At 40.1% G+C, this 25,066-nt stretch overlaps 1 protein-coding gene across 3 annotated transcripts in view; it reads left to right on the plus strand.

Annotated features, from left to right (window-relative positions):
- The window catches only part of sh3bp2 (SH3-domain binding protein 2), a 42,722-nt gene extending 27,576 nt beyond the window's left edge, over positions 1–15,146 (plus strand). For 2 of the 3 annotated variants that reach the window (XM_034191942.1, XM_034191944.1), the window contains exons 5-13: positions 411–478; positions 1,796–1,881; positions 1,989–2,063; positions 2,437–3,127; positions 4,170–4,293; positions 7,582–7,637; positions 8,871–8,946; positions 12,043–12,102; positions 12,184–15,146. In XM_034191942.1, the coding sequence (XP_034047833.1) occupies positions 411–478; positions 1,796–1,881; positions 1,989–2,063; positions 2,437–3,127; positions 4,170–4,293; positions 7,582–7,637; positions 8,871–8,946; positions 12,043–12,102; positions 12,184–12,321 (1,374 nt within the window). In that variant the 3' untranslated portion in view covers positions 12,322–15,146. The remainder of the gene's footprint in view (positions 1–410; positions 479–1,795; positions 1,882–1,988; positions 2,064–2,436; positions 3,128–4,169; positions 4,294–7,581; positions 7,638–8,870; positions 8,947–12,042; positions 12,103–12,183) is intronic. The other variant, XM_034191943.1, reaches the window with a different exon arrangement.
- The last annotated feature ends 9,920 nt before the right edge of the window (positions 15,147–25,066 follow it).

A 25,066-nucleotide genomic window follows, 5' to 3' on the forward strand; every position in this document is an offset into this window, starting at 1 on the left:
GACGTCTCAGCGAATACTGCATATGCCTCCAGACGGCTAACAGCGTACTGGATTTGTTTATTCTTTTGTGTTAGAAGAATGAGCCGCATCAATAACTTGCTACGTGCAGTCACCACTACTGTGCACACGTGGTGGTTGCAGTGTGCAATGGTACAAAACATATGGAACCAAATTTGCACGGTAAATGAAGCACAGTGGCAAATGGGATGAATGATAAATATCACGTGACATACAAACCACCGATCAAATGACAAGGATCTATTCAAGCGTTATATAAAATCCACTGAACATCAGCCAACTTTAACCATTACTTAGGACATAAAGCATTCAGCACAGTCTAAATTATTTATTATTATCATTTATTAATCAGCCAACAATAATAAACCTCAACTGTTTTTACTGTTTTTCAGAAATGGATGCGATTCTTGCGGAGGGAGATAGACCACTATAACGACCGAAAGGAGGCCCAAATTCCGAGGTACAAGAATGTAATTTATGATAAACGTGGTCATTGGACAAGCAAATTCTCAGTCTATACAGTGGCATGAAAAAGTTTGGGCACCTGTGGGCTTTTACATATTTTTAGTTCATGAGTTTGTGGTATTATTGATTCTCCATCATGCATCTATCATACGTCAACTTCTACATCGGACCTCTCCTTCTCCCAGGGGTCTTACTGGATTATTATTAGAGTGCAAACTAAACCCATAATACCACAAACGAATGGAGTCAGAATTTTGAATTTATATCCACAATTCTGATAAAAAGTGAGAATTTTAAAAACTGGACCAAAGTTGCAGAAACGCTTCTCTGGTTCAGCAAGGGATCAAATCTAGGCTCAGATCTCCCATATGCTGTCTAAAAAAACTATGTGAAATTTCATATGTGCTCTTAGAAAATATTTCTCCCTTCCACTCCAAGGTGAGACTATATAACTGGTGATGACTCAACCAACAAAGGCTGCACTGTGCACATTCACAAAAGTACAGAATTAAATCAGACTTATCTTGGGTGTCTTGGTGGCTTCCCTCATTCATTTCCTTTTTGCACTGTTTTGAGAACTGCCTCCTCCTTGACAGAGGAGAGTTTTATTACAAGAATCCAGATAAAATCTAGGCTCCAGCCTGGGAAACTGTCGCTGCAGTTTCACATCTTTATTATCTTTCTTATAATTTTTCATGTCTTGACTTGTCTAAAGAACACTGGCTGTAAAAGTGAGAATTTAGACATGTTATATTAAAGGGTACCGATATGTATATAACATATGTATTCTGTTCTTTTGTCTTTGATATTTTAAGTATTTACATCATGTCGTATCATTTTGTTCACACTGCAGGTTAAAAGGGAAAAAAATTTGAAATTTGACAATACAGAAGTTACAAATTTTTTAACTTGATGTTGTGATATGAATGTAAATGTATAAAAGCTCAAGGGTTCCCAGCCTTTTTCTGCTGTGAAGCGTACAGAATGACGGTGTGTACTCTACGTGCTGCTCTGTGTGATGTTCTACCTGTTTTTAGTATCTCACTTCTCCTTTCTTACTGACTGAATGATGTCATTCCCTTTTAGAAGAACCGTGCAGACTGACATGTTGTTTCAGGCTACAACAGCAGTGATGTCTTTTTAACCATTATTGTTTCATCTCAACTCCACTCTGGTGGTGTTCAGAGGAAAAATCACATTGGCTTGTAGAGCCAATAGAATCCATTTAATTTTTTGTTGTTGTTGTTGTTTATTATTTTCTTCCTGCATAAAATTAATCAGATTTCTATGTATTTATTTATTTTTGTCATAGTGACTCTGACTCAGATGCTGACAGTTTCTATGGAACCATTGAGAAGCCCATGGATATTCATCACACTGTGGATAACACAGAAGATGGTATGAATGCATTACCAAGAATACACACGCATGCACGCATGCGCACACACACACACACACACATACCAAAACACTTACATGCCCAGTTGTCACTTTTTTGTGTGCAGATTACATTGAAGAGGATGATGAAGATGAAGAAGACTATGTGAAACCAGACAGTGACAGCGAGTCAACATCTACAGGTGTGTTGAAAAAGTGTGAATGACTATATACAGTTTTTTTGTGTACTTTTGTGTGAACTAATTTGATCTAAACCAAACCACAAGTTCACTTCAGGTTTCTTTTTTTTCTTTCTTTCTTTTTTTTACTGTCTATGCAACATGAAATCTGAGCCAAACTGTGGTGCAGGGTGCAAAAGGGCCCGATTAAGATGCGCTGGCGTGTCCATGGACCCCAGTTGGTTACAATGTGTGAAGAAAATATATTTATTTAAGATTTATCTACACTGTTTTTCAAATGTATTGAGGACAAATTAGTTCTATCTTACATTAGTTTGTATGTATAATCCACTTTAAACAAGAGACCAATCACATGTCCCCTTTCTCTCTATCTCAGGCAAGCCTACAGGGCCTCCTCCCTCATACCCTCCTCCCCCAGTCCCTGCACCATTTCAGCTCCACCAGGATGCCAGTCCAGTTTTCCACAGAGGTCTGCCTCCTCCAGTTCCATCACACAACAAAACAGCAACCAGCTCACTCCCCAAAAAACCACCGTCTCCTCACGCCCCTGCCTCCATCCAGGACTTCTCCAACAAAGGTCCGCCTCCACCTCTCCCGTTTGCCCCTCACCTGAAGAACTCCTCTCCCACACCTCCTCCACCACCTCCTCCCAATGCAAAGAGACTTCTCAAGAGCAGAGGGTCCACAGTGTCTGAATCAGGAATCACCAAGAAAGACCAGAGGTCTCTGCCGGCCATATTTGTCCAATCTCCTGCTACTCTGCCCATCTGCAACCAATTAGAGACCAGGATGGTCCTTAATGGCCCCGCCCACTGCTCACTTAACCAGGATGAGACCATCAATCATCGTAGCAAGTTTGGTTCCTTGATGCCCCCAGATGATGGAGGGCCAAATCATGGACCTAGACCTGGGATATCCACCCCCCTGGCCAAACCCCAGACCCCCCCAAACAACCCTCCCCCATCTCCTGCACCTATAACTGGATTTTACAATAAACCGTTGATCCCCAAGCCTCCTTCACCAGCATTCAAACCCGAACTGCCTGCAGCCAAGTCCAAACTACTTCAGTAAGTTTGACTCAGACACACACACACACACACAGAACTGGAAAAGCTTCCACGGTCGTGCATTTGTTCCAGGATAGGTCCAAACTTTCACCAAAGTGCTTTAAAAGACCTGCTATGAAGATGCCCAGGGATGGATCTTGCTTCAGGTGAATCGGTGCGGGTTAGAGGGTGGAATCTGGGCATGCCAAAAATCTGGGCCTTTTCTCTGTATTCTAAGGCAAGCTGGGATGCTAAATACTACCTCTCCAGTTGTCATTTTTAATACACAGTTTTCTTTTTTAAACACTGGAAATTTAATTCAGCGTGCAGCAGCATTCATCAATCATCTTGTGCATGCAAGACTTTTCCCATATGTTGTCACACATTTGGCCAGTGGCTTTTGGTAGATGCACCCCCAAATTTTATAATTAAAATTTAAAATGTTCCTTACAGTCCAATGCTACATATACAATTTTTTTCTTGTTCACAACTGTACGTTGTTCCTGTCAGGAGAAATTATGTCCTTCTGTATGTCCTTCTGGCAAATTTTCATCTTGAAACTGAAGAACTGTAAAAATCTCAAAATTTAAATTTTTATACATTATTACTTGGAGGTAAAAGCTCTGCATGCCAAAAGATCATGCAGTTCTGAAATTTATGAATGCCTTTTTCACTGAATTTTGGGTTTCAAGTAGGGAATATACCAGAAGCCCTGAAATGCTCACATCACCCACTAGATGGCGAGAAAAGCTGCTCAAATGTGTGGCAAAGTCTCGACTGTTTATTCATTTGAGAAGTTAATTTTTAGCTAAAATAAGATCTGCTTATGGTTGTGTCCCTGATCTTATGGCAACGTGTTTTTGGACAAACCTTTCTTTTGTAATTGTTGATTTCTTGCTGAAGGTGATTGTGTTGTTCACAATGATCAGCGATGTCAATGATTCATGCCATAAACAAAATAAGAACATATATCAGCAAATTATTTCTTACATCAGATCAAGAAAGCAGAAAATTGTCCTGTAAAGTTAAAAAAGGCACATTATTAACCACATTTTCCTGTCAGAAGAGCGCCCCCTGAAGGTCAGAGCTTCAGGTCACCTGGAGAAGAGAAACCTGCAGACACCAAGATGAAACAGGCTTTGTTGAAACATTTCAAAGAAGACGATTCTGACGACGACTATGAGAATGTAAGAGCTTCCACACGGGTGTTTCTACAGATGAATGAGCTCGACTCCACTAATGAGACTGAAAATAAACCAAAATGTTTTCAACTTTATTTCACTTTCTTCCTGACTGCTCGAGTCAACAACACACTTTATCTCTAAAGCACAGTTCTTAAAAAATATCAGAATTTTAAATTAAAATGACAAGAATACGTATTAGAGCACATACCTTACACAATCTTGTACTGTTGAAGTATTTCCTTGGCTCCACCCCTTTATCTGAGTTAGGGTGATGTTTATGTGATTGTCTGTTTTTGTTTATCTGAAATCATCCTGCACAGATTTTAACTCAGTCTTGTCCAAAGATGACCCAGAAATTAGGAAAGTGTTGCATAACTTTGCGTTGGATCCATCTTGTTCCTTTGATTTTCTTTTTTAAACATTCATGCCTTACGGCCCTGTCCCACTGGCATTTAGGAGGATTTGTGTATGGATCGTGCACAAAATTGGCTCATATTCTCTTAACATCCACAATATGCGTGAAACATGCTTGTATGAGTCGGCCGACACCCGCACACGTCCGCAATTATCTGCAGAGGCATGTTTTTCCATTACCAGGATTTTTGACTGCACAAAATTTTGGCTACGGATGACATCCGCCGTACATACTGCATACATACTCAATACATACACAATACATACATATACATACTCAATCTATGCACTGTATATTCGCCGTCATCTGCTGATATCCGCAACTGACAGGGATTTGCAGCTTGGCAGCGGACTGGGACAGTGTGTAAAAAGGATATTTTGCGTGCCCATCATGTCCACATCACGGACTAAAATAAGATGTAGCGACTGCATACAGATTGGCCACGAATAAAGCGTTTTTATTACGTCTGCTTTGCATCTGATTTGCGGCGGATGCAAATCAGATGCACTGTGTTCACAGCTGGACGCCGTTCTTTGTTCTACCGGCTGCCACGCGCACTGCGCTGGACGCTGCGTATATAAAATAATTATTTCGTGGCAGATTAATCATTTTATTCTGCAAATTGGCTGTTGAAAACAGTTCTAAACACCTCCTGAATCACACAGGAAGCTGCAGCTGGGCCGTTCGCACGCGCATGCAGAAAGCATTTTGAGCCGTCTAAAAAGGTAATTATTTGACTTGTTTACATTGTCAAGGCTTGAAAAAACAGTTGCGTGTTTTTTCCTTCTTGTCTGCAGCTGTTACAGTATTTATTCCTGTTCATAACAGATTTAACTTCTTGTTATAATTGTTCAGACGAGCTGCGCTCTGATGCAATCCACTGACGTCACCACTCGCCCTGTTCACTGCTTCTTTACTCCATTCAACTTGTCCAAGTCCAGCAATTGCTCCAGAGCCTGCATTGTTGGTGTGAATAGTGATGCCGACGGCCCGAGTGCGCTTATTTTATGACCGCAATGCACATGCTGTGCACGCGCAACACGTGTGTAATGCATTCATAATACACCCGTAATACTGCCATGATAATCGCAATGTGTCGGATCCGTTTCCTCACTACATGCGTTATACAACCGTGATTGTTCATCATATATTTGCTATATATTATTAATATATCCGTAATTCATACTGGGACATTTGTCATATTTTGGCCATTTTTGCTGCGGACGACAACGAATGTCCGTAATTTGTGTACTCAATTCATGCCCAATTAATCCTCTCCCCAGTGGGACCGGGCCCTTAATGACATCATAACGGAGTGATGGGTGAAAATATGAGAATTCTGCCTGCACTCTTCTCTGGGTTGTAAAAATGGTTGTCCATTATCTTCTCCAGCCCTCTAGTTAATAAAGTGTTCTATCTTGTTGTGCTGATAAATAGTTTAAACTGCTTTGTTCAGAGCCCATCCTGTTTCTGCATAAAGAATGCTGGGTACAGGGTGCATGGATGGATGTTCTGACACTGTTATCCATATTTGCTCCAAAACCTTAATGGAATCTTTGCAGAGACAGATTCATCATTCCAGAAAATTACAGGAAAGTCTGTAGTTAGACATTCCATCCGTCTTCTAAAATTGATGGGTAGAAGGGTGGGTCACTTCAGTCCTGGGAACATGCTTGTTTCTCATTATTATTAGTATTTGGCGCCACCTATTGTGGCTGTATGTGAGTCATTCATTTTCTCACTCACTTACTCGTCTTCAACCCCTTAATCCAGTTAAGGGTCATGGGGGCTGGAGCCCATCCCAGCAGTCAGAGGACGTGAGGCGGGGTACACCGTGGACAGGAAGCCAGTCTGTCACAGGACCACACATAGACAAACAAACACATTCACACCTGCACGCACACCTACGGACAATTTAAAGTTTCCAATCCACCTAACCTGCATGTGTTTGAATGTGGGAGGAAGCTGGCGCACCCAGAGAAAACCCACGCAAACACGGGAGAACACGCAAACTCTACACAGAAAGGTCACAGGTGGGAATCGATCCCATGACCTTCTTACTGTGAGGCAACAGTGCTAACCACTAATCCACCGTGCTGCCTGTCATTCATTTTTTATACCAGCTTATTCCAACTAAGGAAATTGAGGGTCTTGAGCCAATGCCAGATGGGGTCCATATAGACAAACAAACACATTCACACCTGCATTCAGTTTAAAGTTTCCAATTCATGTAACCTGCATTATTTTGGAAGTGGAAGTAATTAAATACATATGGTGCTTTCAGAATTGAATATCTAAAAAAAAAAAAAAAAAAAAATTAAGTAAAATATGTGACCGACTGAAATACTTAACTTGGAAAATTCTGGTTGGTTTTGTTTAATCAGTTTTTTGCAATAATTTTATTATGTTCCCAATTCCATTTTATTACATTGTCCAACACACCTGCAAAGAAGTCAGTCTTTATTTGAAAGTGTGTCACCTGAAAATTGATTAATTTCTTTAAAAAAAAAAAAAAAAAAAAAAATATATATATATATATATATATATATATATGTATATATATATATATATATATATATATATATATATATATATATATATATATATTTTTTTTTTTTTTTTTTTTAACAGTTTAAATGGGATGATCTGTTGACCCACTGATGGAGGGGATAAAAGCATTAAAACTACATTGTGGTGCCTTGACATGGAAAGGCCTTCAGCGAACACTAAGCTGTGTGAAACACTGTTCATGACATCTGATTCATCAGTCAGACGAAGCAAAAGACAGAAAACATTATCATTTAAGTGACTGCACATAAAGTTTCTATTTTCCCGTCAGTTTGTAAATGTTTAACCAGGTGTGTGTGTGTGTCCAGGTGCAACTGCCTGACTCAGTCTTCATCGACACAACCGAAACCTGCTTCATAGAAAAGTAAGACATTAACATTTGGGAGGATGTTTGTTTGTCTGTTTGTTTGTTTGTTTGTTGCTTGATTTTTGATTTATAATAGTGCAGCAGATATAAGAGAATATTTAGAGTAAAATCGTGCAAATGGTGATACAAGCACCAAAGTTGGCACAAATACTCCTGAGACATTATTCTTTTGATCAAACTGACTGACCACTTGAATTTTCAATAGATGCCCAGGTAGGGGTTAATTGAAGAATTATACAGGGGTCAAAATTAAAAATGCTCAAATCATTTTGAAAACTACACCACATTATTTGTGTGATCGTAAAGATTCCACAAAGGTATAGTTTGGACTATCTATGACTGAATGATCAGGAGTTATGGGGTAAAAACAGCAAAAATAGTGACAAAGGTCAGTTTCAGTTTGTACAGGGGTCAGAAGTTAAAGTTGCTCCAGTTTTGGTAAAAAGTGATGCAAATTATTAGTTAACAAGGTTTTGAAAAGGAATAGTTTGGACCATGTATCATGCTCAGTTATCATGTTGCGGGGTAACATATGTCACATGTCATAGAATCCAATGGACGTTGACCTTGTTTGACCTTTACTTTGGAGACCAAACATTCAACACAATTAAAACTATTCCATTTATTAATCCTATTAGCTCAACCCATAATTTGCATCACTTTTTACCAAAATTGAAGGAACTTTAACTTTTGACCCCTGTACAAACTGAAACTGACCTTTGTCATGACCATTCTTGCTGTTTTTACCCCATAACTCCTGATCATTCAGTCATAGATAATCCAAATTATACCTTTTTGGAATCTTTACGATCAGACAAATAATGTGGTGTAGTTTTCAAAATGATTTGAGCATTTTAATTTTGACCCCTGTGTAATTCTTCAATTGACCAATACCTGGCCACCTATTGAAACTCAAGTGGCCAGTCGTTTTTTTTTTTCTTTTCAAAAGAGTAATGTCTAAGGAGTATTTGTACCAACTTTGTTGCTTGTATCACCATTTGCACGATTGTTTCAGTTATCTGCTGCACTATCAAATCTGAATCAGTTCTCATCATGTGAGCAGTCCTGACCTCTGGTGGTGAAAGCACAAACAGCAGTTAAACTATTTTATGTAGAATCTTTAAAAAATTCTTGTTTTAAAAATATCGATGACATCAGAATTCATTCAAACAATCTGTAATTTAGTGTTCTGTTTCCTGATCATGTATGTGTGTGTGTGTTTGTTTGCAGATTATTCAGAGAGTGTTCAGCCACACCACAGGATGGACTCTACGCCATCAGGAATTCAGGAACCAAAACCTCGAAGGTAGCAAAGTAAAAACAAAAATGTATTCCTCCCATTTGCAATCTAAAGCAGCAGACTTTAATCTTACACAGCGGCTCAGCTCAGAATTCTAAATAAAGGAGGGGAAAAAGTATAAAAATGTCTTTGTAAAGCTCAGTGCAGGTGTGCTGATCACCGCGCTTTAAGAGGTGAGGACGAGTCGAGCAGCTGCAAAAAACCGTGGATGAAAAGCTCACAGCTCACTTAAAGTGTGCAGTTCAGTCGAACCCCGACCTCCTGCCCACGGACCAAGTTTAATGCTGCTGTTGACCCACAATGAAAAATAATAGTAACGCACAGTGACATGGAGAAGTAACTTTAATCTGATTACTGATTTGGAAAGATTAACGCGTTAGATTACTCGTTACTAAAAAAAAGTGGTCAGATTAGAGTAACGCGTTAGTAAGTAACGCGTTACCGGCATCACTGCCATCAGATCAGTTAGTGGAGTGGAGCCTTCTCCCCCCACCATTCCAAACCGGTTCCCTGTCTTGGTGCAACAAGTCGAAAAAGTCACAGCGCCTCATTAACGTCTCATTTACCACAGACTCCATCCGATCATGGCTGCGTGTGATGAAAGTGCGAAAAAGAAGTTCAAATGACTCAGTTCTCCATGTGGAGCAGAGACATCATGCACGCGCACTGGATGATGTGGGCATCAATATTTACGTGTAACACTTCAGAGAAAAAAGCATTTACAGTATGTATTTAATTAAAAGTTAAAAATCTTTCTAACATCTTTCTGTGTAAATATCTCATGTTACAACGTGGAGACCCGCGGCTTATAGACAAGTGCGGCTTATTCATGTAGAATTTCTTTTTTTCTTGTTAAAATTGGTGGGTGCAGCTAATAATCAGGTGTGCTCTATAGTCCGAAAATTAGGGTGGTGGTGGGGGGGGGGGGCAAAATCGCTGGCGGCGCACCTGCCTACATGTATCAAATTTGTTGGGAATATTACTTGGACAAATATCTTGAGGAGCTTAAATTTTGGAGTAGTTTTAGACGGAGGTAAAGGAAACTGCAGCCCAAATGAAACCACCTTTTTTTCCTCTTTTTGTGTGTATATCTCAACAACCATAAAGCCTAGATGGATCAAATTTGTTGGGAATATTACTAGGAGAGATATCTAAGGGAGATTAAATTTTGGAATAGTTTTAGACAGAGGTAAAGGAAACTGCAGCCCAAATAAAACCACCTTTTTTTTCCTCTTTTTGTGTGTATATCTCAACAACCATAAAGCCTAGATGGATCAAATTTGGTGGGAATATTACTAGGAGAGATATCTAAGGGAGATTAAATTTTGGAGTAGTTTCATCAAAGGTCAAGGGAAACATAGTCCAAAACCACATTTTTTGTTCTTTTTGGCATAAAGCTCAACAACCCAGAAGCCCAGATGGATGATCAAAAGCGTATACAACCCCTGGCAAAAATTATGGAATCACCGGCCTCAGAGGATGTTCATTCAGTTGTTTAATTTTGTAGAAAAAAAGCAGATCACAGACATGACACAAAACTAAAGTCATTTCAAATGACAACTTTCTGGCTTTAAGAAACACTATAAGAAATCAAGAAAAAAAGATTGTGGCAGTCAGTAACGGTTACTTTTTTAGACAAAGCAGAGGAAAAAAATATGGACTCACTCAATTCTGAGGAAAAAATTATGGAATCACCCTGTAAATTTTCATCCCCCAAATTAACACCTGCATCAAATCAGATCTGCTCATTGACATTGACCCTATGTGTCTTTTTGCAAGGAATGTTTTTGCAGTTTTTGCTCTATGGCAAGATGCATTATCATCTTGAAAAATGATTTCATCATCCCCAAACATCCTTTCAATTGTCCAAAATATCAACATAAACTTGTACATTTATTGATGATGTAATGACAGCCATCTCCCCAGTGCCTTTACCTGACATGCAGCCCCATATCATCAATGACTGTGGAAATTTACATGTTCTCTTCAGGCAGTCATCTTTATAAATCTCATTGGAACAGCACCAAACAAAAGTTCCAGCATCATCACCTTGCCCAATGCAGATTCGAGATTCATCACTGAATATGACTTTCATCCAGTCATCCACAGTCCACAATTGCTTTTCCTTAGCCCATTGTAACCTTGTTTTTTTCTGTTTAGGTGTTAATGATGCCTTTCGTTTAGCTTTTTTGTATGTAAATCCCATTTCCTTTAGGCGGTTTCTTACAGTTCGGTCACAGACGTTGACTCCAGTTTCCTTCCATTCGTTCCTCATTTGTTTTGTTGTACATTTTTCGATTTTTGAGACATATTGCTTTAAGTTTTCTGTCTTGACGCTTTGATGTCTTCCTTGGTCTACCAGTATGTTTGCCTTTAACAACCTTCCCATGTTGTTTGTATTTGGTCCAGAGTTTAGACACAGCTGACTGAACAACCAACATCTTTTGCAACATTGCGTGATGATTTACTCTCTTTTAAGAGTTTGATAATCCTCTCCTTTGTTTCAATTGACATCTCTCATGTTGGAGCCATGATTCATGTCAGTCCACTTGGTGCAACAGCTCTCCAAGGTGTGATCACTCCTTTTTAGATGCAGACTAACGAGCAGATCTGATATGATGCAGGTGTTAGTTTTGGGGATGAAAATTTACAGGGTGATTCCATAATTTGTTCCTCAGAATTGAGTGATTCCATATTTTTTTCCTCTGCTTGGTCTAAAAAAGTAACCGTTACTGACTGCCACAATCTTTTTTTCTTGATTTCTTATAGTGTTTCTTAAAGCCAGAAAGTTGCCATTTGAAATGACTTTAGTTTTGTGTCATGTCTGTGATCTGCTTTTTTTCTACAAAATTAAACAACTGAATGAACATCCTCCGAGGCCGGTGATTCCATAATTTTTGCCAGGGGTTGTATTTATCAGCAAAATACTTGTGATTGATTGGTGTGAAAAACATCATAATGAAGTCACATGATGAAGTCATACATGGCCATAAACACAATTACACGTTCTGAATAAAGTGCTCAGTCTTCACCCACATATAACTGACCTTGCTTTCATTGTTTAAAAACAAAAATGCTGAATTATCCTCGTCCACTGTCCAGGTTTTGGTGGTGTTGGATGTCAGCATCGGCAAAGCCAGAAACTACAGACTCTTTGAAGAGGTGAGAAAGGGTCACTCTCTGTGGTACAGTGAGTGATGTTCTCCTGTTGTGACATCATGATCACTCTGAGTGTTCCCACAGGGTGGACACATCTTTCTGGACAGCGATGTTACCTTCCCCACTCTGTCGGCTCTGATCGAACACTACCACAGCCACCCTCTGCCTCACCACTGTACGCTCTGTCTGCAGAGACCTTACACAAAGATGCTGAACAACTGATGCACAGGCAACAAAACCCCAAAAAATGACTGCACGGGTGACGCAAAAACACCAAACTCCACTCAAGACTGACGCAAAGAGCCTGAAAGGTGGACAGAAGGACACTAATTGCCTGTCACAGAGATTCTGATGGTCTGGTCTCGACTCTGAAGGCTGCCTAAAGTCACCAAACATCTGACTGAAAGATACCAAAGTCCTGGGACAAAAACAACCACAAACCAGACGTGAAGGGACTGAATCTCTGGTTCAAAGACACCAAAAACTTAAACTAACGATGCCGTACGCCTGATGCAATTCATACGATAACTTAAGCATTGTTTGATGGTCAACGCTCTTTGGCCAATTCCTGCCAAAAATGGTGTGGGAATGGTCCTGAATTCAAAGGGTTCATTTGGGCAAAGGTCCAGGTATCCGGGGAAAGGCACTGGCATAAAACTGGCCTCCATACAATTTGCTGATTTTTCTACCTCAAGCTAATTGGGGGTCATTTTTTTCACTCACACATAGGTGGATTCTGGAATTGTCCAGGCAAGGTCAAATCTGCCAAAGGTCAATCACTGCAGTCAAGGTCATGTCTGCCTGTCTGTTTATTAGCTAACACCTCCCACTTCCTTTGGCCAGTTTCTACAAAACTTGGTATGTAGTTGAAGGGCAATTGTAGAATTGCCTGTAAAGTGTTAATTTTGGCAAAAATCAAAGTCATTGTGGTCAGTGTCAAGGAATTTGGTTTTCAGCCTGATGCGGATGATCCATTTTGAACTGACTTGTGATCTGTCTCAGGAAGTGGACAGACACGACCAAGAAAACTCATCTACCTACCCTGGGATTATTTTTTAAATTCAGTGTTTTATATTTACCCATAATGCAGTGTGTTGCTGTCCTGCCACACATGCAATTTCAAACACCACTTTTGAAATTTGACTCCTCAGAAGCTTGACTCCTGCAATTTAACCCCTAAAGGGCAACAGAAAAATGACAGCATCAGTTTTCCATTTATGAGAACCAAGCAGAACACATTTATAGATGTTGCCATCATAAAAAAGTGTGATAACATGTGCTTTAAAACAAACTGGATTTTATTCACATAAATTTATATTCTTGCACAAAAATAATTGCTGTAAATACACAGTTATATACAGATTTACTGCTTTGCATCATTTTATACATCACTATAAATTAAATATCCTTCTGCTTTAGGCTGTTTATCGAACTCGTACAGAACTGAAACCGTCACTTTTGGTTCTGGAGAATAGTAATTGGCAATTGTAATTATTTTCAAGCCTCAGCTCACTCTGTCTGGGTCACATGCCTTCAGCCAATCACAAACTACACGGTATTAAAGATGCCAGTTCACAAAGGATGAGTTTGTGAACAGTTATCAAAGTTGCAAAGTATAATCAAAGTTTTTCCAACAGTGAAAATAAATAACTGCAGCTAAACACACACACACACACACACACACACACACACACACACACACACACACACACACACACACATATCGGTCACTAGAGGGCGCGAGAGAGCACACCCGTCCGACAAAGTCAGTTGGGGTTCACAGGGTAATTTTTTTTTAAGTATTGATCTGAAAACCACTGCATTTGTGATCTTTATGTCATCATGAAGCTGACAATTATACAGATTCCTTTCTTTTTTTTTCCTCTCTTGGGCTTGCCATGTCATTATCACACATATATACAGATCAGTGCGTTATCGTCGGTCTGTTTCTGACGCATGAAGACGCCGACAGATGTAGAGTATTTTGTCCACTGGGGGCGCTGTGACTCCACAATTTATGCAATCATACAAGATCTGAAATGTTATGTGTGAACACAGATTTAAACTCTATAAAGATTGCAAAGAGGAACAGTTTAGAAATAATACTTTATGTTGAACACAAATTTTTGAAAAACAATTAAAAAATATAGAACTCAGTGCTAAAGTTCCTTTGGCTGTGTGAGCATGTAATCAATGAAAGAATGTGTAGAAAGAATATGACCTTTTGACTACTTAAAATAGGTCAAGGTTAACCATCTTTGAACTTATCCAAGGTCTGTGCTCCAAGAATGTTCCCTGTGAATTTGAAGACTCTGGCAGTAATAGGACTGGACTTATGCTGAGCACAGACAGACAGATGGACAGACAGATGCAAATTCTTTGCAATAACAGATGGCCATATTTTGGCCTTGGATAATAAATTATCAAGTCCTATATATCTGTGTGAAATTAGTTATTAGGCAGTACATCTGAGTCTTAAGTTTTCTGACACTGAAAATTTAAGCATTTCCATCATACAGCCTCAAATGTGTGTGTATATACACACTCCAAAATAAAAACCGAAATCTCAAAATTTCATCAAATCTGACTTTGAAATCTGAAAAACTTGATTAACAGGAAAATAATCATGAAGATTTTAATGATTGATTGATTAGTGTTTAACACATTTCTGGTTCCAGCCTCTCAAGTGTCAGAATATATTGTTTTTTCCTCTCCTTTAATGTCATTAAATATTCAATATATTTAAGTTATAGAGTGGATGTTGGTCAATTACAGCATCAGTTTTGGAAATGCTGGTGTGTTTTTTATTTACAAAATAAGCACAGATTTATGAGACATGATGTTTGAACATAAGGCAGTTACAAATGTTTTATTTCTTAAACCATCACGGATCATTTTCAAAAGTTGGCCCAGAACCGACTTTAATGCTGTAAAATGCTCAATATTTATATGTAAATGCTGTATGTAGTGTAAAGCAAAATGTACAAATGTTAATATGTTTTGTATTTAATAATGTGTTGAAAATAAATGTATACATGATTACTTAAGACATTTGATCATTTTCTTAATTATGGGGTAGGTTAAGTAACAGCTGTGGTTGGGTGTTTCTATCCGCTCATGGGCATGAATGTCACAGCAAACATCATTAACGACTTCTGGTACAATTCTGTCTGTATATTTGACCACTCTTCTTGTCAAAATTACAATCAGAATTAACAACTGGTCGACTGTTGACTAGTTGACAACTAATAGTACCCGACTAGTAGATTAATCATTTTCATTCGTTGTCCCATCACTACTTTAAACCTGACTGGGCCCCATGTTTTCACAGACTGCAAATGATTTGTAGCCAAAACTCTACCCACAGACATTTTGATGTAAAGGACATCACACCAATAGTTAACAGCTTCTACAAATAAATAACTTCAAAGTCCACCAGACCTAGTCTTCTGCTCAAACGTTATTCCACCAGTCTAAAACTTTACAGTTTTATGTATTTGTTGCTGGTAATGTAATTTTTAGTCCATCAGCCAACAGTAAATTTTGACCTAATCAGTACCACTTAAGAGGACTAAATGACACTTACAGCCTCAGTGTGCCAGGACCTTCACAAAAATGTATGGTGGCCATCCCAGGGTGGTAGCTGTAGCCAGGCAGGGGTCAATGGTAAATAGACTGCATTTATATAGCCCTTTTCCATCTGCATTAGAAGATCAAATGCTTTACAATTATGCCTCACATTCACACAGACACACTGAGTGCTGCCATGCAAGGCGCTCACTACACACCGAGAGCAACAAGGAGATTAAGGACCTTGACCCAGAGGCCCTTAATGATTTTCTAGTCTGGCTGCGTTTTGAACAGAGGATCCTCTGGTCTGAAGCCCAACGCTTAACCACTAGACCATCACCACCAATGATTAAGGTCAACATTTTAAAATGCTCCAAGCATTTTGAAAAGTAAACCACATTACTTGTCTGATCATAACTATTCCAAAAAGGTATAGTTTGGACTATGTGTGACTGAATGTTATGTCAGTGGCCTCCAGCTGTAAAACCATTACTGTTTGGGTTATTGTCTCATTGTAGCCCCTTTGGTGCACCTGTAGTTTATTTCATTAACATCAAAGCAGCTGAAACTGATTAACAACCCCCTCTGCTACTTAACTGATCAGATCAATATCCCAGAAGTTGAACTGACTTGATGCTGTACTCTGATGAAGTCTTCCTTTATTGTGTTGTGACGTTCGCGAATGAGCCGATTCTTTTGAACAGCTCTTTAATATGAATGAAGGGAGCCGAGTCGCGGCTGCGCGGGATCCGTTCTTTTTGTCGTTCTTTTTTTTTTCATGCGTGTTTGTTTCACACAGCTCCCAGGAACATGCGGTTGCAGCTGTGCCCCCCCCCCCCCCCCCCCGCATAGAAAGAGAGCAGCTACGGGGGGAGGGGCACAGGCAGCATGTGCCTTCACACGAGTACTCCTGCAGGGGGGAGGGGGGTTCTTGTGGCGAGACAATAAGCGAAAATAAGGCAGAGGGATGTTGTACCACCTAGTGGAATATTTATAATGAATTCAGACCGAAATTCTTTTCAGCATATTATAATGGGATTATAATCAGTATTTCCAAATAATTCAAACTCAGATAATGGTTGATAATGGCTGTGATATCAGATTTAAAGTGAATAGAAAAAAGAACATGTGCAATACAAAAACTTTCAAAATCAAAAAATATATGGAAAGAACAAAAACAAATGGTGTTGGTCTTAATGACCTTTCATTCATTTTTGTGTTTCTCAGTATGGCTTTCCTTGGTTATTTACAATGTGTTAACGCCATCTACTGGCTACTTTAAGCAACAACAGGTTTGGTTTAATGTCAGGTTTCTATTCCCTGTTCTCTTCTCGTTTGGAACAAGATTTCAGTCAGTCAACACCAGTCTTTTGCCTGAGCGTGCTGTTCTCCCCAAGGATTCATGTCGATGTCCACTGCTGGCAGAAAAGGTAGGGAGACACAGAATAGGGGAGCAAATTTGAAAAGTGACATTGAGATGGCTCATTTCTCTCTCTCTCTCTCTCTCCCCCCTCTCTCTCTCTCTCTCTCTCTCTCTCTCTCTCTCTCTCTCTCAATATTTTTAGGCTTAATTATCAATTTATGTCACAAATGGCGCTAGGAATTTCTAACCAGAATGCATTGTAACGGCAAAGTGCGCATGCATGCTGCAGCATGCACCACCACGAATGCGCACATGGCGGAAATTGATAATTAAGCCTAAAATACTTGAGCCAGTTTTTTGAACGGCTCTTTGAAAGGAACAAGCCATAAAGATCCGGATCCCCCCAAAGAGCCATAAATCCCATCTCTATTCCTTTAGGTTTTTGAGGAGTATACGAGGTCTGTTAGAAAAGTATCTGACCTTTTTATTTTTTGCAAAAACCTGATGGTAGAGAAGCTTGAATCTTCGACTGGACTGGGTTGCTTGACGCGAGGACATTTCACTTCAAATCGCAGAAGCTTCCTCAGCTAAAATTCTTGCTCTGGTGGTCTGACTTCTGTCTTGACTCTTGTAGAGAAGAATAATGATTCTTTATTTAATATTTAATAATGATTCTTTATTCCTTATTCTTCTCTACAAGAGTCAAGACAGAAGTCAGACCACCAGAGCAAGAATTTTAGCTGAGGAAGCTTCTGCGATTTGAAGCGAAACGTCCTCGCGTCAAGCAACCCAGTCCAGTCGAAGATTCAAGCTTCTCTACTATGGAAACCACCTGGACAACTGAGAGCCTACACAGAAACAAAAACCTGATGGATTTGAATCACGTGTGCTTGCATGAGCCAACCTTGAACCTTCGTGCGCATGCATGAATTTTTTCACACCTGTCGATTGTGTCATTTGCTGGTAAGCAGCCTTTGTGTGAGGATGGGTGGAGTCTCTTGTCTGATTTTCTTTGTACATGTTGTGACATGCTCACCTCTTCCACAATTTCTCGGATAGTCACACGACTGAAAAGCCACCGAAAGCCATCTGAATCATCCGAATGGTGGAAGAGGTGGGCATCATTTTTCGGAATCCAGCATGTCCTGTGACACTAACACGGAGGCGCTTTTGCTCCGTCAGCAGCTTTGTGCCAAAGCCATCAGCATGAATTTCGCTGCAACTCTTTTCATGGCCAAATCTTCTGTCACAGTGGAATGTGCCAAAAAAGTGCTGATGTCCACCTCTTCCTCAATTTCTCGGATAGTCACACGACGGTCCCACATCACCACAGCGTTCACTTTGAAAATGATCTGGTCATTTCAGCATGTTGATGGCCAACCGGAGCGCGGCACGCTCTCCATCGTTGTGCGGCCGTCTTTAAACCGGTTGTACCGCTCCTTAATCTGTGTGATGCCCATAGGATCGTCACCGAAAGCTGTCTGAATAATCTGAATGGTTTCCACCTGGCTGCCGCCCAGTTTCAGCAGTTTCTGCTCCAGTCGTTCCGCCATTTTCCTTGCAAAGAAAATCCGACGAGAGACGACACCCATCCTCACACAAAGGCTGCTTACCAGCAAATGACGCAATCGACAGGCGTGAAAAAATTCACGCATGCGCACGAAGGTTCAAGGTTGGCTCATGCAAGCACACGTGATTCAAATCTATCAGGTTTTTGCAAAAAATAAAAAGGTCGGATACTTTTCTAACAGACCTCGTATCTATACTGTATTTGAGATGGGGAATTAATAAGATTTTAATGATATCAGTGTCATTATTGGTTCTGCTTATAAATCGGGTTCTTTATCAATTCTATCAACACCTGATCGATTTTCCCTGTGGAAAAGGTGGACCTACACAGGTTTTCAGGATCATTGTAACTGGTTTCCTTGTTGCAGAATGCAGAGTTTGGCAGCATGACATCAGACGTTTTTCAAAGGGTTTTGCACCAGTCAGTCTGTTTTGCTTTAACATGACAGCAGAACGTCTTGTCTCTTATGACTCAGTGCAAAATAAAAATCAACAAGAAGACATCCAGATCAAGACATAACCTCTTTTTCCTCAGAAACCTGTCCCAGATCTGGATACTGTGAAATAGCTGTTTGTTCTGAAGACATTCTGATAGCTGAGGGCTGTGTGACATCATCTGCCTTTAAAAAATCATCTTCCGCACCGCAAAGACTCTTGTCTAATCACTATTAGACATAAAACAAAAGATTACCCAGCCTCATCACTGACATATTCTCTTCCTGCTGGAAGTGACACTGAATGGACATCAGGGGGACACCTGATAGTGCAAGAACATTGATAACACTGGACGTTTGGGGTGTTGTTAGTTTAACCGTGGCTTAAAATATCCCTTTCTTTTTACTCTGGGTCACCAGAGCAGATCTGCAGGTTGATTTGCCGGTTTTACACCAGATGCCTTTCCTGAGTCAACACCACCACCTCCCTGGCCTTGAACCAGGAACCTGCTGTTCTGAAAGTAAACACATTAACCACTCGGACTCCACACTGCCCAAAAGTGCCTAAAAACCATCATGAAGACCATCATCGTTAGTTCAGCCAGATAGTCCCACCATTTTGTTAAAGGTGTGAAATGAAGGTTCACAATATAAACAAAGCAAACTGCTAACACCACAAATGTTTGCAAAGCGGTGTCTCATTGGTCATCCAGTTGACTGGCGACCAGAATGCTTCAGAATCATACGGCAGCAGCCACTCAATTTAATTTGAGTTTCAATTTATGTCATTTATACTGCACCAAATCACAACAAAGCTGCCTGTCAGGAACTCAGGTGATGTGGCACAGAAGGCAGCTGAACACATATGCACTCATGACTCACAGGTAAGGGTAAAAAGGTTTTATCAAAACACTGTCCGATAGACAGGAAGTCAAACACACAGGCAAGGGTACCGACAACCGAGAGGCAAGGGCGTTGTCCAGAAACAAGCAGAGGTCAAACACAGAGGCAGCGGTACCGGCAAGGGTCAGGTTGAAGTGTGGTCCACAAAAACAAGCAGAGGTCAAACACAGAGAGGCAGGGTCAATGTGGAGGCAAAGGGCAACGTCAAAAGGCAAGCAGGGACCAAACACAGGCAGACTAGAGAACAATGGCAAACACAGTAAAATCACCAGTGTAAAACTAACACTGACAGTGAACATATGGTCCTACTCTGGACAGAGTGGGACCATATGTTCACTGGCAGTGTTAATTTAACACTGGTAATTTTACTGTGCAGGAACAGGCTGGAACAAGGGCTCTGGAATGAGGGCTGCCAGTTCATTGGGCAAACTGGCAGAGAACGTTGGGCAGATAGGGTTTAAATAGGCTGTGGGTAATCAAGAAAACAAGACACAGGTGTGGAGAAGATTCAGGAAAAGTGGGCGTGGTCAAAGAAGAGGGAAAACAGGAGGAGAGAGAGTTCAGTGACATAAAAACCAATGGCGAATGACTAAGAGTGCCAAAAGACAGAAAAGACCTAAAGACCAACAATTATTAATGTGAACAAAACAAAAGGGACAAACTAGGAAATAAAGTGACAAATGAAAAGGAGGACCACAAGAAAATAAAAGATTATAACAAAACTAGAACGGAGCTCAGAATGGCTAAAGCAAAGTAAACTGATAATTCAACATATGAAAAAGAACAAAATAAACAAGTGATTCAACTAATGATTACCCAATGTAAAATTCACAGAGAAACTCACAGTAACGACCAGGTGGACGATAGATAATAATAAATAAAACTGTTTTTTGGGACTTCCAATTTGGATGGACAAGACTAAGAGTCAAGCTTTCAAATGAATTAAAGCTCTGTCTGGGTTTTTGATTAATTAATAAGCTGGAATGGAAGATTGCTGCTAATCCTCCGCCTCGGCCCGTGCTATGAGCGTTCTGGCAGTTAGTGTGACTCGGGGGTGTGGACTCATTTAAACTAACATATTCATCCTGCTGTAACCAGGTTTCTGTAAGGCAGAATAAATCAATATGTTGATCAATTATTATATAATTTACTAACAGGGACTTAGAAGAGAGAGACCTAATGTTTAATAGACCACATTTAACTGTTTTAGTCTGTGGTGCAGTTGAAGGTGCTATATTATTTTTTCTTTTTGAATTTTTATGCTTAAATAGATTTTTGCTGGTTATTGGTGGTCTGGGAGCAGGCACCGTCTCTACAAGAATGGGGTAATGAGGGGATGGCAGGGGGAGAGAAGCTGCAGAGAGGTGTGTAAGACTACAACTCTGCTTCCTGGTCCCAACCCTGGATAGTCACGGTTTGGAGGATTTAAGAAAATTGGCCAGATTTCTAGAAATGAGAGCTGCTCCATCCAAAGTGGGATGGATGCCGTCTCTCCTAACAAGACCAGGTTTTCCCCAGAAGCTTTGCCAATTATCTATGAAGCCCACCTCATTTTTTGGACACCACTCAGACAGCCAGCAATTCAAGGAGAACATGCGGCTAAACATGTCACTCCCGGTCCGATTGGGGAGGGGCCCAGAGAAAACTACAGAGTCCGACATTGTTTTTGCAAAGTTACACACCAATTCAATGTTAATTTTAGTGACCTCCGATTGGCGTAACCGGGTGTCATTACTGCCGACGTGAATTACAATCTTACCAAATTTACGCTTAGCCTTAGCCAGCAGTTTCAAATTTCCTTCAATGTCGCCTGCTCTGGCCCCCGGAAGACAATTGACTATGGTTGCTGGTGTCGCTAACTTCACATTTCTCAAAACAGAGTCGCCAATAACCAGAGTTTGATCCTCGGCGGGTGTGTCGCCGAGTGGGGAAAAACGGTTAGAAATGTGAACGGGTTGGCGGTGTACACGGGGCTTCTGTTTAGGGCTACGCTTCCTCCTCACAGTCACCCAGTCGACCTGCTTTCCCGGCTGCTCGGGATCTGCCAGAGGGAAACTAACGGTGGCTAAGCTACCTTGGTCCGCACCGACTACAGGGGCCTGGCTAGCTGTAGAATTTTCCACGGTGCGGAGCCGAGTCTCCAATTCGCTGTCCACAAGCTGTCCACAAGATTATCTACTGAATGGTCATTTTTCTGGAAGTGACACTAAGCTATCAGGAAGTCTGGCTCCAAGTTCAATTGGAGCTTGAAGAGTTGATGTGTTGCCATGATGACACAACCCCAATTCCAATGAAGTTGGGACAGAGTGTGAAATTTTTATTTTTTATTTTCATTTATTTATATAGCGCCAAATCACAACAGTGTTGCCTCAAAGCGCTTCACACAGGTAAATTCTAACCTTACCAACCCCCAGAGCAACAGTGGTAAGGAAAAACTCCCTCTGAGGAAGAAACCTCAAGCAGACCAGACTCAAAGGGGTGACCCTCTGTTTGGGCCATGCTACAAACATAAATTACAGAGCAATTCACAGAACAATTCACGGACAAATATACAAGAAATGCTATTGGCGCACAGGACAGGAGGATCACCAACACGAATACTCCCATCTCTGGATGGAGCTGCACCTTAAACAGAGAGAAAAACAGAATCAGGCATCAGAAAGACAAAAAATACTGTATAATTTGCCAGCATTAAAAAATTTGAATATGCTAAATTCGCATCTTGCTTATTGTAAATGAGATTCCAATCCTGTAAAAGTAAATCATTTTTTAAGGCAGTGATAGCTTCTTCAGATTGCAGGAGCTTGCAATATTGTTTTTTTCTCAGTACATTTTTTATTAAACTTCAAATCAGTTACTATAAAAATTGGTAAATGATCACTAATATCATTAATTAATAAGCCACTTAGTGTTTTGGTATCGATATCATTTGTAAATATATTATCAATGACAGTTGCTGAATGTGAAGTTATTCTTGAAGGCCAAGTAATTTTTGGATATAGATTTAGACTGTACATAGTGTTAATGAAATCCTCAGTTACTACAATACGAGGTCTGTCAATAAAGTATAGGTCCTTTTTATTTTTTTCAAAAACTATATGGATTTCATTCATATGTTTTTATATCAGACATGCTTGAACCCTCGTGCGCATGCGTGAGTTTTTCCACGCCTGTCGGTGACGTCATCCGCCTGTGAGCACTCCTTGTGGGAGGAGTCGTCCAGCCCCTCGTCGGAATTCCTTTGTCTGAGAAGTTGCTGAGAGACTGGCGCTTTGTTTGATCAGAATTTTTTCTAAACCTGTGAGACACATCAAAGTGGACACGGTTCGAAAAATTAAGCTGGTTTTCGGTGAAAATTTTAACGGCTGATGAGAGATTTTGAGGTGATACTGTCACTTTAAGGACTTCCCACGGTGCGAGACGTCGCGCAGCGCTCTCAGGCAGCGTCGTCAGCCTGTTTCAAGCTGAAAACCTCCACATTTCAGGCTCTATTGATCCAGGACGTCGTGAGAGAACAGAGAAGTTTCAGAAGAAGTCGGTTTCAGCATTTTATCCGGATATTCCACTGTTAAAGCCGACGCTGCAATCCGCCCGCACGTCTTTCATTAAAAAAATCTCCTTTAACGGCGCCTCGGAGCGCTGCACAACGTCTTGCACCGTGGGAAGTCCTTAAAGCGACAGTATCACCTCAAAATCTCTCATCAGCTGTTAAAATTTTCACCGAAAACCAGCTTAATTTTTCGAACCGTGTCCACTTCGATGTGTCTCACAGATTTAGAAAAAATTTTGATCAAACAAAGCGCCAGTCTCTCAGCAACTTCTCAGACAAAGGAATTCCAACGAGGGGCTGGACGACTCCTGCCACAAGGAGTGCTCACAGGCGAATGACGTCACCGACAGGCGTGGAAAAACTCATGCATGCGCACGAGGGTTCAAGCATGTCTGACGTAAAAACATATGAATGAAATTCATATAGTTTTTGAAAAAAATAAAAAGGACCTAAACTTTATTGACAGCCCTCGTATATGCTGATGCGGGTTTAAGAGATCAGTGTTTATCTCCACAAACAAATACTCGCTTATTTCCCATCTGTGAAAACAATTTCTCTGTCCAGTTTTGAAATTCTTCAATTTTAGAGCCAGGAGCTTTATATATGCAGCTAATAATTATATTTTTGCCTTTTTCCATACCTACTGTATTTCAATTGTGATGGATTCCAAAAGATGTTCCAAAAGATGTTTTGATCCCAGTCTGTAATTACTGTATGGCTTTTGCCTTACAATATAAAGCGCCTTGGGGCAACTGTTTGTTGTGATTTGGCGCTATATCAATAAAATTGATTTGATTTGATTTGATCTTTAATTTTGTAGTTAATCCTTTTGTCAACATACAAAGCCACTCCTCCTCCTCTGTTTCATCTATTCAGATGATTAAATTCATAACCCTCCAGCTCATAGTTTGTGTCATCACCCTCTGTAAGCCATGTTTCCGTTATGGCAATTATACTGAATGGTTGACAAAATTGTTTTAAATAGTCTTTGATACTCCCAAAAGTTTTGTACAGACTCCTGCTATTAAAGTGGATTATTGACAATTTCCCATCACTTGAAATGCAGTTATTGTATTGTTCCTCTGTGTAATACTGACAGTTACTATCTATGAAGGAATAGAAATGATTGTCCGGATCTATCTCTTATTCCAGATCCTGTATATGATGCTCAGTATACTGAAAAGGTTGTAATTCCACATTCTCATAACCATGTATGATCTCAGTTATACTATTACTGTTCAGAAGCACTGATGAATGATCTGTATGTTTGTCAGTCATTATGAAAGTTGGTTGCGACCACTTACCATGTTTTAGTCATATTTTGCCAATTCCTCCATGCTTCTGATCAGCAACGCTTTGGCTTCTTCTGGAGACCTGTTCATTTTGATGAATACTTTACAGTTTGTAGTCCATGTGTTTTGAATTTTTTGTTGTTTTCTCAAGTATCTTACCTTTTTTGCTATATCTGCATTGTGTTTAGTGAGATGCTCATTTATGTAAACATTGGATTCTTTAAGTTTACGAGGTCTGTGAGAAAAGTAACGGACCTTATTATTTTTTTCAAAAACCATATGGATT

The sequence above is a fragment of the Thalassophryne amazonica genome, chromosome 17 (assembly GCF_902500255.1).
Source record: "Thalassophryne amazonica chromosome 17, fThaAma1.1, whole genome shotgun sequence".
In the NCBI taxonomy this organism is placed as follows: Eukaryota; Metazoa; Chordata; class Actinopteri; order Batrachoidiformes; family Batrachoididae; genus Thalassophryne; species Thalassophryne amazonica.